The sequence below is a fragment of the Pleurodeles waltl genome, chromosome 1_2 (genome assembly GCF_031143425.1).
Source record: "Pleurodeles waltl isolate 20211129_DDA chromosome 1_2, aPleWal1.hap1.20221129, whole genome shotgun sequence".
Lineage (NCBI taxonomy): Eukaryota > Metazoa > Chordata > Amphibia > Caudata > Salamandridae > Pleurodeles > Pleurodeles waltl.
In genome coordinates, this window is record NC_090437.1 from 957,569,878 (window position 1) to 957,585,025 (window position 15,148).

A 15,148-nucleotide genomic window follows, 5' to 3' on the forward strand; every position below is an offset into this window, starting at 1 on the left:
TCCATGTATACCTGGACAGCGCTAGCCAATCCAGACGTCATTGACTCCTCTCTTACCTCCACACCCTTACCCACTATAACTCCCAACTCAAGCTGGTACGACACCATTACCCCACTTGAGATCCAGGAGTCCATACAGGCCCTAGCACAGGAAAGATCCCAGGACCAGAGGGTCTCCAGACTGAATTTTATAAAGGAAACACACCATTCCAGGCCCCCCACTTACAGACACTATATGACGAGGCCCTTCAAACTGCTTGCCTGCCATCCTCGCTCTGTGAGGCACTACTTATTTCCCTACCCACACCAGACCATGATCACTCTCTATAGGCTCATACCACTCCCTCACAATACTCAACACAGACTATAAAACACTGGCAAAATATTAGCAGACCAACTGGCCCCTCTGGTACTCGCGCTCTTACATTCAGGCCAAAATAGATTTGTTCCAGCATAAAACACCTTACTTGATTTGAGAAGATTTTTTAGGGCTATGGAAAATGCTCCCCGTGTCTGGCCATGCCTTGGATGTTTAGTTTAGTATTAGATTTGGAGAAGGCATTTGATTCCCTAGAGTGGGAATATATACTTGCGGTCCTACATCACTATGGACTGGGCCCCAGATACAATAATCTTGTGAAACTACTCTATCCCCAACCCACGGTAAGAGTTAAGACCGGATTTTGTATATTCAACTCAGTTGGAATACACAGGGGCACCTGACAGGGATGCCCCACTTTTCGCTTTGGCCATTGAGCCGCTAGCAGTCCCCCTTCGTACACATGGACAGACTTGAGGTATGCCATTCTAAATCACAGTATGCCGATGATTTGCTTTTGAACCTGTGAGACAAACACAAGATTCCCTAAGACATAGCATCCATATTCCACTGGTTTGCCATGATCTTCGGACTCAAAGTGAAATGGACAAATGTGTGTCTCTATTCCTTGATACTGCTGTCCCTGACCCTACATATCATCTTGGTGGTGTTCAGGTAATGGGAACCAGTGACATTCTGCATTTATTGTCACCCTGTTGACCTGTTCAACGGTAATCTCCCCACAGTGTCCTCAATAAGGGCACAATCAGACCCGCTTTTGATGGCCAGCCGTGTGACCCTTGACATGATAGTCATGCTACCTCACCTGTTATATTTTTTTCCAACCTTCCCTGATTATCCCAAAACCCTTTTTTTCCATACACTCAAAAAACTCACAAGAGAGCTCATTTGGCAGATCACGAGAAGTAGGGTAGCGCCTCACAAACTACAAATACCGACTGCTGAGGGGGACTCGCAGTGACCAACTTTGAGCACTGCTACCTGGCCTCACAACTGCAATAGGTATCCAAATGGTTGGCAGGATTACATTGATCAGACATGGCTACAACAACACAAGCTTGGAGTCATCGCCACATTCTATATTTGTTTCATCCCTGCGGCAGACATACAGCCCCATCTCCTGCATTACTCCACGTGGCACACCAATGTTGTAAACATAGTCTCCAAATTACCGAAACTGTCCAGCAATATGCCCTGCTCTACCGGTACTCAGCACTCCTACGGGTGCTCAAATCACCTCTGCGAGAGAGCTTGCTGCCTGGTACGAAAAAGGTCTACACACGGTACTGGACCTTTATCGAGATGGCTTCCTTATACCATTTGAAGCCCTAATGACAGAGGAAGGACTCCCGTACGGTCATTTCCTTCCACATAAATCCATTATAAATACACTTGACACATGCTGGGGTGGCATACGGCAAGAACACTCAATACATCTCACTGTCCAATACCTTCATATCATGGGTAAGGGCCACCGCGCCTAGTACACTGCTTTGCTGAAACACTGCACACACACGCTGCCTCCTCACTGACCCCATTGCACCGCCACTGGGAAACGGACCTAGGCCACCCCTGCACAGATACGGAATGCAAGGTCATAGTGGAATATCCTTCCCATATACCAGGCAACACATGTTTTCTCCTTATACAATGTTATATTTTACACAGGGCATACCTTACTCTGAAAAAAATAAACCGATATTTTCAACATATTGGTGCTACCTGCCCCCGCTGCACCCTCCCTAATGTTGGCATAGTACACATGCTATGAGACTGCCCCTCCCTTCACGACAACTAGTTGGGGCGCAACCTCAAAGCTGGTGGACTGCACGGAGAGACCCGTACCCCAGGCATGGGAGGCCTGCCTATTGGGCCTCATTCACAGCGATAAGAAGCACAGTACTACCACGTGTTTCATAGATTTGGGACTCCTCCTTGCTAAACGCTTAATCAGCTGTGGGTGGAGATTGTCAACATGACCTGCACTACCCACTTGGGAGCTTTCCATGCACGCACGGGCCTGAGCAGAAGGCGTTGCATTGTGCAGGGAGGACACACAGGGCCTACATAAATACCCTCTTGCTGCAAGCTGGAATGCCATCTTGGGTAACTTCCAGTTGATTTAGCGCCTACTGCCACATTACCCGAGATGGTCACATCTCCAGCACCCATGCCTCCAACATCCACGCCGCTCCATCCATTCCCTACACAACTATCTGTAACACCTGCCGCCCTATCCTAAGCACGTTCCACTTTAACATAGCATTTGTTAATGCACTCTTTTGCTAAACTGTTCCACTGCACTGGTGTAAACTACTTCTCCCATATTCGTCCAGCGATGGCGTGGACCCCATTGTAATGCTCCCTATCTGGAAATGGTGTCCCCAACTGTCTCTTATTTTTAATTGTTTCTGTTTCTATATCACACTCAATGAATTGTCTGTACCTAATACTGATGCCTTTTTGATGATGCCATTGTACATCACATGAAGAATGTGCTTGTTTCAAATGCCTATAATGTGTATTGTGTGTACATGCTAAAATGCAAATAAAAAGGTTTTTTTTTTAAATGGACTCCTTATTCTAAGCATTCCTAACTTATCACAAAGAACTGGACCCCACAGGAAACCTGGTTGGAGAGGGTTAAGTGCATTGAATGCCACCCTGGGAAGCGGGGGTGCAGGATTAAGCAGTAGTACCTGTCCCAACAGTTGAAGAAAAGTGGGAGTTATTAATTTTCATCATCTCCGTAAGAACCGGGATAAACTGCTGAAGGTTGCCCAGTGAGGTTGCTCCCAAGTGAGCAGGAAAAACAGGTCTACCTCACTCAAAATGTTTTACTGCGCTGCAATCTGGACCTCGCAATAAAGCTATCTCGCCTAATGGAGTTTCCAGCCTTGCCCTTCTCAGTGTAGCTCCGGCTCCAAAACCAATGGCTTTAGTAGAGATCTATTACTACATTTCCAACTTCAAGGTACCCTCCCACAGTGGTGCTACTTGTCCAACGCGAAGATGGTGACATTCATTTCAGAGACTATTTTTGACAGGATGACCTGTTTGGTGTATTTAACCTCTGCTCCATCATGATCTAAATCATCCCTAAGTCCCAGTCACCCTTGAATAGTAACTTCTTATTTGGCGCTTTATTTTTTCTTGCATTTTTTGCAATAAAACTTTAGAAATGTATTTCTCTGGTTCCTGTTTAATGCTCTTGATATAATTTTCTCTATTTTTCCAAATTGGTTTGGGATTTTCTTTGTAAAATTGTTGATACTTCTTCAATCTATCAGGGTTACCTGCTGTTTGTGCCCTGACTACCATGGGTTGAGCAGAGATTCTCTCATAAGTGTGTTTTGACCTTATCACAGTGGATTTATTACTCTGATATTGGTACCCCCTCCAAATTAATAACCAGACATAGACCACCATAGCCACCCAAGGGGTTGGGCAAAGAATCTCTCAAAACTGTGCTTTGATCTAAACAAAGAGGATTTATTAAGTTGATAGATGGACCCCCTCACAATTAATAACCAGATAGCTGCTACCATAGATTGGAAAGATTGGAAGGCCTTGTCCTTCCTGAGGTTGTTTTACTTACTGATACAGAAATGTAATGGTTGACTATAGTCTCCCTACCCATAAGGAAGTGTTTTCCTCCAACGAGCTGTTACAGGTCCACCCTTAAACAATTAATCCAACCACAATCAATGTGCAGACACTGTAATGTGTTAAGCGCTAAGATTAACTGGCATCCCTAACTAAAAGTAATCTCAGGAGTATCACTTAGCATTTCCTCATGGCAAACGTGGTGTGCTGCAAAATAAGATGTGTAGCTTACTGAATCAGATTTACATACCGAAAGATAACTATTAAGTTCAAAATGCATAATCGGAACCCATGTTGTTTTTGTCAGATGCATTGTTCCTAACAGAACCTAGATGGCTGGCTCTTTGTATGTTAAACAGTGTGGAGAATGTTATTTCCAGGAGGGTAGGCAAGGAACACTGCAATAACAAGTGTTGTTCATCCTTGCCACACCTTTTGGAGCCTATAAATGAATAAGATATTTTGACAGCTTCTATTCTCAAACTCTCCTTAGGGTTTCTACAGCATAGGAAAAAAGCTAGGTCTGAAAATGAGAGCTTCAATTGTCTAATTTTCCATCAAATTTATTCAGGATATCAGATCTATTATAGCGCCCACTCTGTGCTGCATATTTAATGATATGCCTATTCATTATACCCTGCTACTTACTGATCAGCTGCAGTTTAGGTCTGGCTCTGGTGAAGTCTTTGAGTGGGAGGTGGGCTCCTTTTAGATGTGGCAAACATCTGGCGAAGTCTTAGTGAAAGAGCAAGAGTCATTTTAAGTTGTGTGCCCAGCTACAAGGCAATCATGAGAACATTTGAAGATCCCTGCTAACTTAGTGTGGCGACTGGAGCGAGAATAATAACAGAGGTAGGATATCTATTGAACAATATCTCATACATGGAAAATGACAATTAAAGAGTATATATCAAAGGCATAGGGCACACATCATTGTGCTTCCCTGAAGACCAGAAGGATATTGTTTCTTTGCCATTTGGGCTTCACCTTGATGTGAAAATGTTTTCTATTTATACTGGTTACAAGTAGAAATGTCAGATCAGTGGGCTACAAGTAGTGTTAAAAGTGGAACGCAGGCAGACAGCATACTCCGTTGAGACGTGCTACTGATCACAAAATAGCCACAGCAGGTTAGCATTAGTAAGAAAAGTCACAAAATGTCAGCCAGATTAGTCATGGATGGATTATAATATAGACAATTAAGACTGAAGTGGTCTTTTATAACCATCTAGAAGGTACAATGCAATCATGAAGAACCTAATAATACTAGTGTTAAAAAGCCACAGATGCCTAATGAAAGACCCAGTTTTTCTGTTGAGTCATCATTGCACAGCTTTTCCTTTGATTGATCCACAAAAAGTATTTCTGCTCCTTCAGTTTCAAACCCTCCTTTGTGCTCAAGTCCTCTGGTCAGCTGACAGGTTGTCCATGCTAGATAGCAGCTTGGGTTTCCCTGCAGTCAGCTGGTTTCAAATGTTATAAGTAGTCTCATTAGATGCCCCCAATACTAAGTTAATTGGGGGAGCATTAGGAGGCTCCTGGTAAATTAAAAAAATAATTCCCAGCCGTACACTTTAGTTTGACTGAAGCTTTTAAAAAAAGACATATAAATGGTTCTGTAATAAACATCAAACACAGTACTTACCACTCATATGAATTACTCCCCTGGGGTAAGACAAAAATGTAGTGCCTCTCCTTTCCTCTGTGTCAGACTGGGTAAAAGGGCTCAATTCATTGCCTCCCCAGATGGCATCCAGTTCACTGAAGAAATGCATCATTTTGGTTGGATTTCCAGAGTCTTTGGACTGTTTCACAAGCTTGTACTCGTGCTTTAGGTTTTTATACTTTGTCCTGCACTGTTTCCAGTCTCTGTCAATTCCGAATTTCTGAATAATTGCAGCAATCTGTTCAAATATTCCTTTATTTCTTAGTGTGCCTTTAAGTTGTTGCTGAATGTTAGGATCTGACCACACACTGATAAGAGCTCTGATTTCTTCCACACTCCAGTGCTTTCCTCCTTCACTCGACAAAGATGGAGTCATTGGTACTCTCTGCGCAGTCTCAAGGATCAGCCTTTGATTACCTGAATCCAGTGGAAGGAGTGGGTGGCCTAGAGAATGGGAAATAATTTTGCCATTAAACTTGGCTTATTAATTATAATACATCTTTCATTTCAGAATGTTGCTCAAAGCCTATTCCAGCTTATCAATTCTCTTCGAGACAAAAGCAACCTGCCACGTCACCCTTCTCCTGTGAGAGCTGAGATTTTCTTGATAAATAATTAGTCTTGACGTAATTATACTTACAGATTAATGTGTGAATTAATTTAGTTATAATATTGTGTTTACGAAGATAGTGATCAAGTTAATGGCCACCATCAAGAGTAAGACCTGTATTTTGTTTTCCATGCTAACTTAAGTTCATGAAATTATTCTGTCTTTTCAGAAGAGTGTGTTATGTATATCTTGTGTTCATATTAACGTGTATTATAGTTAGAGGGGAGTAAAAGTAAGTGCTTTAGGTGTGGTAACAGCAGACATCTGGCCAACAATCCTATGTGTCCGGCCCGCAATTGCACATGTCGGAAGTGTGGTGCAAGGGGACACTATGCAAGGGTATGCAAGAATGAGAGAGGTGAGCGTAATGAGAAAAAGAATGTACATGTTATTGAAGAGACCCAAGATTTAAAGAACAAGTTTGTGCTGCAACTGAAAAATGTAAACGTGGGTGAAAAAGGGGGTACTCTATACCCTACTTGTGTTATCGATCTGGATGGTATAAGTGTAAAGGTTTTTGCAGACTCGTGTTCCCCATTTACGTTTATGGATTACAGTATATATGAAAAGAATTTTAAGAATAAGGGGTATAAACTACAACCTGCAGACATTTCTCCTGGGGGTTACAACAATGACCCTATACCCCTGAGGGGTATGTTATGTCTCCGGATAACCTTTAAAGACCGTCATACTAAAGGGAAGGTATACTTCACAAACAGGGGCTCCAATCTTTTAGGGTGGAGACACCAAAGGGAATTGGGTATCAAGCTCGACCCTAACGAAGATGAACCGGTTCTACAAGTGTGTGAGTCTAAGTGTGGCATGAGTGTTTGTGAGGAGTTTCCAGAGTTGTTTGGGGATAGATTGGGATTGCTGAGGGACTACCAACACAAGATAAAGATGAAGGCGGATGCTATTCCTAAAGTCCATAAGGCCAGACCGATTCCCTACCTAATGCAGGAGTCTTTAAAACAAGAATTGAACAAGCTGGTAGAGTCAGGGGTCATAGAACCCATCGAAAGTTCAATATGGTTGGCCCCCATTGTAGTCACTAGTAAATCGGGAGGAAGAGGAATCCGGTTATGTGTTGACCTTAGGGACCTGAATGCCAACATATGGGTGGATAGGTTCCCCTACCTAGAATCAGTGAGATGTTGAGCACCATGGGCCCAGCCAAATACTTTAGCGTGATAGACCTGTCCTCGGCATATCACCAGGTAGAACTTCATCCTTCCTCTCGTTCACTCACTTCCTTTATCACCCCATATGGAGCATTCAGGTTTTGCAGAATGCCTTTTGGCTTAGCCTCAGCGGCGGCTGTTTTTCAGCACATCATGCAAAGCATATTGCAGGGCATAGACCGGGTATTGTGCTTCCAGGATGATATTCTCATTTATGGTGTAACGGTGAGCGAGCATGATGCTACCTTACGGAAGGTGTTTACGTCGCTGGAACGTGCTGGTATGACTATTTGTAGAGATAAATGCCAAATAGGAGTGGAGTCAGTAGAGTATCTAGGCCATAAAATCACAAAAGATGGGGTGGAACCTAAACTCGACTTAGTGGTAGCTGTGAAAGAGGCACCTGCACCTTCCAACAAGCAGGAACTCAAATCATTCCTAGGTTTAGCTGAGTACATGGCCAAGTTTGTGCATAACTTTGCCGAGCTCACAGCTGCTATGAGAACTTTGCTGAAAAAAAATGTTCCATTTGAATGGAATACGGAATGTCATGAGGCTTTTAGCAAGGTGAAGGAAGCCATTGTGAATTCTCCAAACCTAGGAAAATTTGATTTCAAAAGGAAAACATGGGTCACTACTGATGCCAGTGGAAAGGGTCTGGGAGCCACTCTTTCTCAAGTTGTGGAGGGACAGGAAAGAATTATAGCATTTGCGTCCAGGTCACTGTCAGCTGCAGAGATGAATTATTCCACCATAGAGAGAGAAACGCTTGCATGTTATTGGGCCATCAATCATTTTAGTTTCTTCTTATGGGGTTTACCCTTCACTATTAGAACCGACCACAAACCCCTCACCAGTGTATTCACCATTAAGGGAAGAGAACATGCCACCCCACGCATTGCAAAGTGGATGTTAGGATTGGAAGGATATCATTTTGGGGTGGAGTACGTTCCTGGAAAAAATAACGTTGTGGCTGACTTCCTATCCAGATCACCGAGGAGGGTTGGAATAGAGGAGGGAAGGAACACCCTTGAACCTGTCCTACACATAGAATTGGCTGGTCTTACGAGGGATGAGTGGATAGAGAAAAACTCGTCTGATTCTGTATTAAAACTGCTTAGGGAGAAAATTGTCAAAGGTTGGCCAGAGAGAGCTAGATATCTCGAAGAAGAGCTCAAAGGATATTGGGAAGTGAGGGCGGAACTCCACATATTTGAGGACATGATAATGAGAGGTGAGAGGGTTATACCTCCGTGCGAGTTGTGGAACAAATTGGTGAGTCTAGCTCACGAAGGGCATCTAGGGAGGAATCTCACCAAGAGTAGACTTCGAGCATCCTATTGGTTCCCCACCATGGATAGGTTAGTGGAAGACGCAGTAAGGGATTGTATCAGTTGTGCTCAGAGTGATAAGACTAATGTCACAAGGAAGGCCCCATTGTCTCCGATTCCTGTTCCAATTAAACCATGGGACAAGTTGGGATTGGACATCTTAGGACCCTTATCTCAAATGGGTGTCAAAGGCAAGTTCATTTTTGTGCTAGTGGATTACCACTCGCACTGGATAATGTTAAAAATAGTAAATCAGGTGACTACCCAAGAGGCCATTGATTTCCTGTCGGAGGCTTTCTTGAGGGAAGGGATACCCAGCACCCTAGTGACCGACAACGGTGTGCAGTTCACCTCAGAAGCAATGAGAGAGTTTTTGGTGAAATGTGGTATACACCATTTTAGAACAGCGTTATACAACCCCCGTGCGAATGGTCTAGTTGAGAGAGCCAATAGGATGATAAAGGAATGTTTGCAATTGGCGTCAATAAGACAGGTACCGGGTGAAGTAGCTATTAAGCAAATGTTGTGGTCGTATCACACCACGCCAAATTTGGTTACGGGGATTTCACCATTCCTTTCACTCAAAGGCAGGCAACCAGGTACCAAACTTAAGCCTAATTGGCTGAAGGGAGGGGAAACATTTCCGGAACAGCGAGAGGAAACTGCAACTAAAATCAGGCAACACCAGGAGAAATACAGGAAGTGGTATGATAATCGTTATGGCGTCCAGAGGAGACCATGGAGGGTGGGACAATGGGTTAAAATTAAGCTTCCTGAACACAAAAAAAAAAATGGTAGAAGGTTTTCTCAACCAAAAAGAATCATTAAGGTGAAAAGGAATGTTGTAACGCTAGAAGATGGCAGAGTGTGGAGTATGGACAGAATCTCATGCTGCAAGGAACCAATGGGTATGCCCATACTGGATTCTGACGAGGAAGTGGAAGACGCACCGGAGTGTTATTCACAGAACAGACATGCCAGGACCACTAAGCGCCCGATATGGCACAAGGACTTTGTTTTTGATCAGTAAGGAAGGGAGATATGTTGTAACCATACATATTATGTATATCTTGTGTTCATATTAACGTGTATTATAGTTATTAGTTATTGTCAAAATGGATAAACAACAATATCGGTGTATACGTTGAAAACTCATTTATTTGTATTAAGTTCTTGTAGTGGTATAGTCCAGCAGCTCCTAAGAATGTTGGGCATTGGAATGCCCTGGAGCTCGCTTTAGAATGTTGGAAGGACTGGGGGCAGTTGGAGTTGAAGGAACGATGTATGAGGAGCTTAGCGATTAAACAGCACATATACCTAAATCTTACCTGGTTATTTTATTATTTAATCAACTTACTTGTGGAACACAACAGTTTCTTAACTAAAATAAATGTTAGAATTAAAAGTGTATTTAGTGACCTCTGCTGGACTGAAGTAGAAGCAGATGCAAGATCACTGTATAAAGCTATTTGTATAGAGTGTTTCTAGTGTGTTCTGTTTCCTGATTATGTTTCCGCAGCCTGACTGACTTCATTGTTTGTAGTTATGTTTTTAACTCCTATGTTTTTTCCTAGAGGGAAAAGGAAATGGTACAACAAGAATTGTACTGTATTTTGTAATCACGTTCCAATGACATTATATTCCATTGGTGTGAAACAAAGGGTCCACAGATGAAACCGGAGAAGAAGATACAATTGTATTTGTTTTGTTTTTGTCAATGAAATAACAGCAAATAAAAGAGCTTAGAACCAACATTTTATATAATTTTGATATCTGTTAATGTTCTGATTGGTCATAACCTTCTCACCTCATACTTTATCCAATAATTTTAATTTAACAAGTTTAATTTAATGTTCAGTCACCATTATTGAGAGAAAGTTGTCAGTTGCTCTTCGTCCGTGTTTCAGGTTCCTGATGCTTACCTTATGATCTGTCACTTTGGTATTTCATGTTTTACCAGATAGTCTATTGACATTCTGGTACTTTATCAGTTTATGTCTGTTCAATACTGAACTTTTGCTTAGATGGTTTAGTGTATCTTATAGTTCAAATTCTAAACCATCTCCCCTACTCTTATTCCTGATGCTACCTGTTCCTGTCCCGATGTTGGTGCCTGATGTTGCTGTCCCCCTGACAAAGTAGACATTGTTGCTGATTTCAATTATGAATGGGTAAATGCATGAGCTGCAAATTGTTATTTGTCTTTTGTTTTTCAGGCACCAACAGCAAATATATATTTACTACTGCTTATTTTTGATGACCTTAGCGTTGTTAATATTGGGAAATAAATCATTAACTTCATAATAAACTGGTGTGGTTATTGCTTTTGAATTGATTATCATATGTATCATGTGAATGTCTATGACGCAATTCAGATGACGTTTTCTTTAAAGCAGATTCGGTTAGGTTTATCGACCTAGCATGTGAAATCCACTATCTAGTCCCATGTGACTAAAATATAGCTAGGGTTTCTCCGCGACAACACTCCTAATAAAAAACATTCAGTATAAAGGAAAAAAGCCCTCTTTACCCACTTCTATTTATCCATCAATGACCTACAATAGGCATTGTATAATGCTGTTTTGTTGATTATGTCTGCTCAGGTTATGAGATGTCTCAGTGACACTACTCACTGGCTGGTCCCATTAATGGTATTTTATATGACGGCTGCATACTTGGCAGATATTTCTCCTGTCCTAAAGATAAACCCAAGTTACCTTGTGATTTCTAGTCTAGATAGTTTACTTCACAACCTTTTTTCTTAGTATCACATTTTTATAAAATTTTCAATGTAAGCTGCATAAATAGAACATTTTTGTTTGGACCCTTCCTTATTTACATGTGTTCTATGGACGACTGAGAGAAGCAAGACGCAGCAGAAAGGCACAAGGAGTGCAAGTCTAACAAGCATTTGCAATGCAATGAGTCTTGCGTTTACTCTAGTTAAAGCTATTAGCGTTGTCGACTCCTAACCGGACTTTTCTTGCCACATAAACTGAAAAGTAAAACAGTTTCACATAAGCGAGCGGACAGCCGCCATGAGTGCAAAGCAAACACACAAAAGGAAACAGAAGTTCGCTTGCAGTGAAATGTATCAGCAAAAGTGCAATTATCCATGTAATAGAGTCGACGTCAAGCAAAGCGCTGGTCTACTGCCAATGAGATTGCAATGCCTACGAAATAAAGAGGAAATGTAGTCCAGAAACCATACGGAAAACATGGAGCCTTGTATGTTTTCAGAAGTTGGCCGGTGTGCTCGAGGTGGGCTAAACACCGGAAAAAGGCATGACGTATGCATGCCTTTCACTAATGAAATCAAGTGTATTGTAAAAGGCAATCCCACAAACCAACCAAACTGATGGGCAGGACATGACCGTTGTTACAAGCCTGTAAAGAGATAACAACAGGGACGGAGCGCTTTGCGCTCAACCCTAAAGAGGGCAAATCATTTGAAAAAGGACACCAAAATGCTGATAGCCCATTGTGCCCCTTGCTTACATGCACAAATGAAAGCAGTCCTACATGAGGTTCCAGGGTGTGGAATGGAGTGTTCAATATATTCTTCTGAACACCAGGCATTTCGCAACTCTTCCAGTCTATTGTCCTTGAAAGTATATATTCCTTTTTGTCAACAACTGCTTGAGTACGGGACAAGTCTTAGAGATTGTGGTCTAATTCCTCTGCTTTGCCCAGTAATTTATACTAATCGCCATCACCTCTTGTAGCCCAGCAAATCCAGACTTTTGCTATTCCATCTTTCTGAAATGTTTGTAGCAGGGCAGCACACTCCTACCTGAGACTTTCACACCGATCACAATCATGCCAGGAATTATGGCCAGGGACTAGTAGAGTCTTTAAAGATACAGCTCAGGAAAAGAACACAAACATATCAATTTTTCTGCACTTTGTTTCCATTACTTTGTGTTAAAAATAGGGTCTTCGGTTGGCAGTCAGGTTACCCCCTGTCCAAGCAAGGACCCGCACTCTAGTCAGGGAAAGTCACACACAATCCAAATTATCCTGTGCCCACCCTTTGGTAGCTTGGTACTGAGCAGTCAGGCTTAACTTAGAAGGCAATGTGTAAAGTATTTGTGCAATAAATCATACAATACCACCATATAGCACCACTAACATCCACCACACAGTGTTTAGAAAAATATATAATATTTATCTGGATAAATGTACGTCAAAACGATCAAAGATGCAATAAATAAATGTAGAGATATCACTGAAAAGTGATTTTAAGTGTCTTAAGTCTTTTAAAAGCAAACAAAGTCTCTTTCAAGCACAAAGTACCTGGTTTGCGTGACAAATCTCCGCAAACAACCGCAGAGGAGGAGAAGTGTGGAAACAAAGGGGTGTGCGTCGATTTCTCAGGCCGCACACGGAGATGCATTGTTTAGTTTTCACGCAAGGACGGTTGTGCGCTGATTTCCGGCACTCGGTCGTGGATCCTCTCCAGGTTGTGGGGTTTTCAGACGCCCCGGGGGACGGCGCGTGGATTTCCTGCGCAGGCAGAACGAAGTCACAGGAGCTGCGTCAATCTGGTGGGTGTTGCATGAAATTTTCTACCGCACAGCAGGCGCTGCGTCGATTCCTCTGTGGAAGTTGGGCTGTGTCGTTCCGGGTCGGCTGTGCGTTAATCCAGTGGGCCGTGCGTTGAACTTCCAGTCGCTACGCTGGCGCTGCGTCAATCTTCTCGTTGCGAAGTCGGGCTGCATCGTTCCGGTTCGGCGTGCAGTGAAATTTTCACCACAGGGCAGGCTGTGCGTAGTTTCTGGCAGGCTGTGCATCGAATTTCACGGCACAAGAAGTCCTTCTTGAAAAGATGAAGCCTTTTTTGGTCCTGAGACTTCAGGGAACAGGAGGCAAGCTCTATCCAAGCCCTTGGAGAGCACTTCTTCACCTCAGCCAGAGAGCAGCAAGGCAGCAGGGCAACACAAGGCAGCAGTCCTTCACAGAAAGCAGTCAGGTGAGTCCTTTGGGAAGCCAGGCAGTTCTTCTTGGCAGTATGCAGGTTCTGGTTAAAAGTTTCTTCTCCAGGAAGTGTCTGAGTTGGTAAGGGCAGAGGCCCTGTTTATATACCCAAATGTGCCTTTGAAGTGGGGGAGACTTCAAAGAGAGGCTTAGAAGTGCACTAGTTCCCCTTTCCGTTCAATCCTGTCTGCCAGGGTCCCAGTACGGGGTGTGGCAGTCCTTTATGTGAGAGCAGGCCCTCCACCCTCCCAGCCCAGGAAGACCCATTCAAAATGCAGATGTATGCAAGTGAGGCTGAGTATCCTGTGTTTGAGGTGTGTCTGAGTGAATGCACAAGGAGCTGTCAACTAAACCCAGCTAGACGTGGATTGTAAGGCACAGAAAGATTTAAGTGCAGAGAAATGCTCACTTTCTAAAAGTGGCATTTCTAAAGTAGTAATATTAAATCCAACTTCACCAGTCAGCAGGATTTTGTATCACCGTTCTAGGCATACTAAATATGACCTTCCTACTCCTTTCAGATCAGCAGCTACCACTCAAGCAATGTATGAGGGCAGCCCCAATGTTAGCCTATGAAGGGCGCAGGCCTCACAGCAGTCTAAGACTGAATTTAGGAGTTTTACACTACCAGTACATGTAAACTACATGGGTACATGTCCTGCCGTTTGCCTACATAGAACCCTGCCCTATGGGTTACCTAAGGCATACCTTAGGGGTGTCTTATATGTAGAAAAAGGGGAGTTTTAGGCTTGGCAAGTACTTTTAAATGCCAAGTCGAATTGGCAGTGAAATTGCACACACAGGCCTTGCAATGGCGGGCCTGAGACAAGGTTAAGGGGGTACTTAAGTGGGTGGCACAATCAGTGCTACAGGCCCACTAGTAGCATTTAATCTACAGGCCCTGGGCACACATAGCGCACTCTACTAGGGACGTATAAGTAAATTAAATAGTCCAATTGGGTATGATACAATCTTACCATGTTTAAAGGGGGAGAGCATATGCACTTTGGCACTGGTTAGCAGTGGTAAAGTGTGCAGAGTCTTAAAACCAGCAGAAACAGTGTCTAAAAAGTGGAGGGAGGCAGGCAAACTGTTAGGGGTGACCACCCTAAGGCTGTCAGGTCTAACACTTTGCCAATGAAGCAGTCACTGGGATCATGTGCACTACTAGGGATGTGTATCAAATCAATTTATTTTCAATTCTCTTTGAGATAATATCATCTGAAGTGGAGATGTCCAACCTACTAACTACATTAAGGAATGCCTGATCTGTAAATAGTTGTAAAAATAATGTATTTGAGTCAAGGCATTTGCTTAAAATTCTTGTAATGTTTTTAATATTACCTGTGAAACACCTCTCACATGAATTCCCTTTCTATTCCAGCTCCTAAATCCATCAAGTATAACAAATAGTTGGGGAACCCAGTATTAGCATTTC

At 42.9% G+C, this 15,148-nt stretch overlaps 1 protein-coding gene across 1 annotated transcript in view; it reads right to left on the reverse strand.

Annotated features, from left to right (window-relative positions):
* Window positions 1–15,148, reverse strand: part of PAICS (phosphoribosylaminoimidazole carboxylase and phosphoribosylaminoimidazolesuccinocarboxamide synthase) — a 408,935-nt gene that overhangs the window by 275,990 nt on the left and 117,797 nt on the right. Inside the window, exon 6 of the mRNA XM_069205847.1 lies at window positions 5,591–6,055. Within this exon, the coding sequence (XP_069061948.1) occupies window positions 5,591–6,055 (465 nt within the window). The remainder of the gene's footprint in view (window positions 1–5,590; window positions 6,056–15,148) is intronic.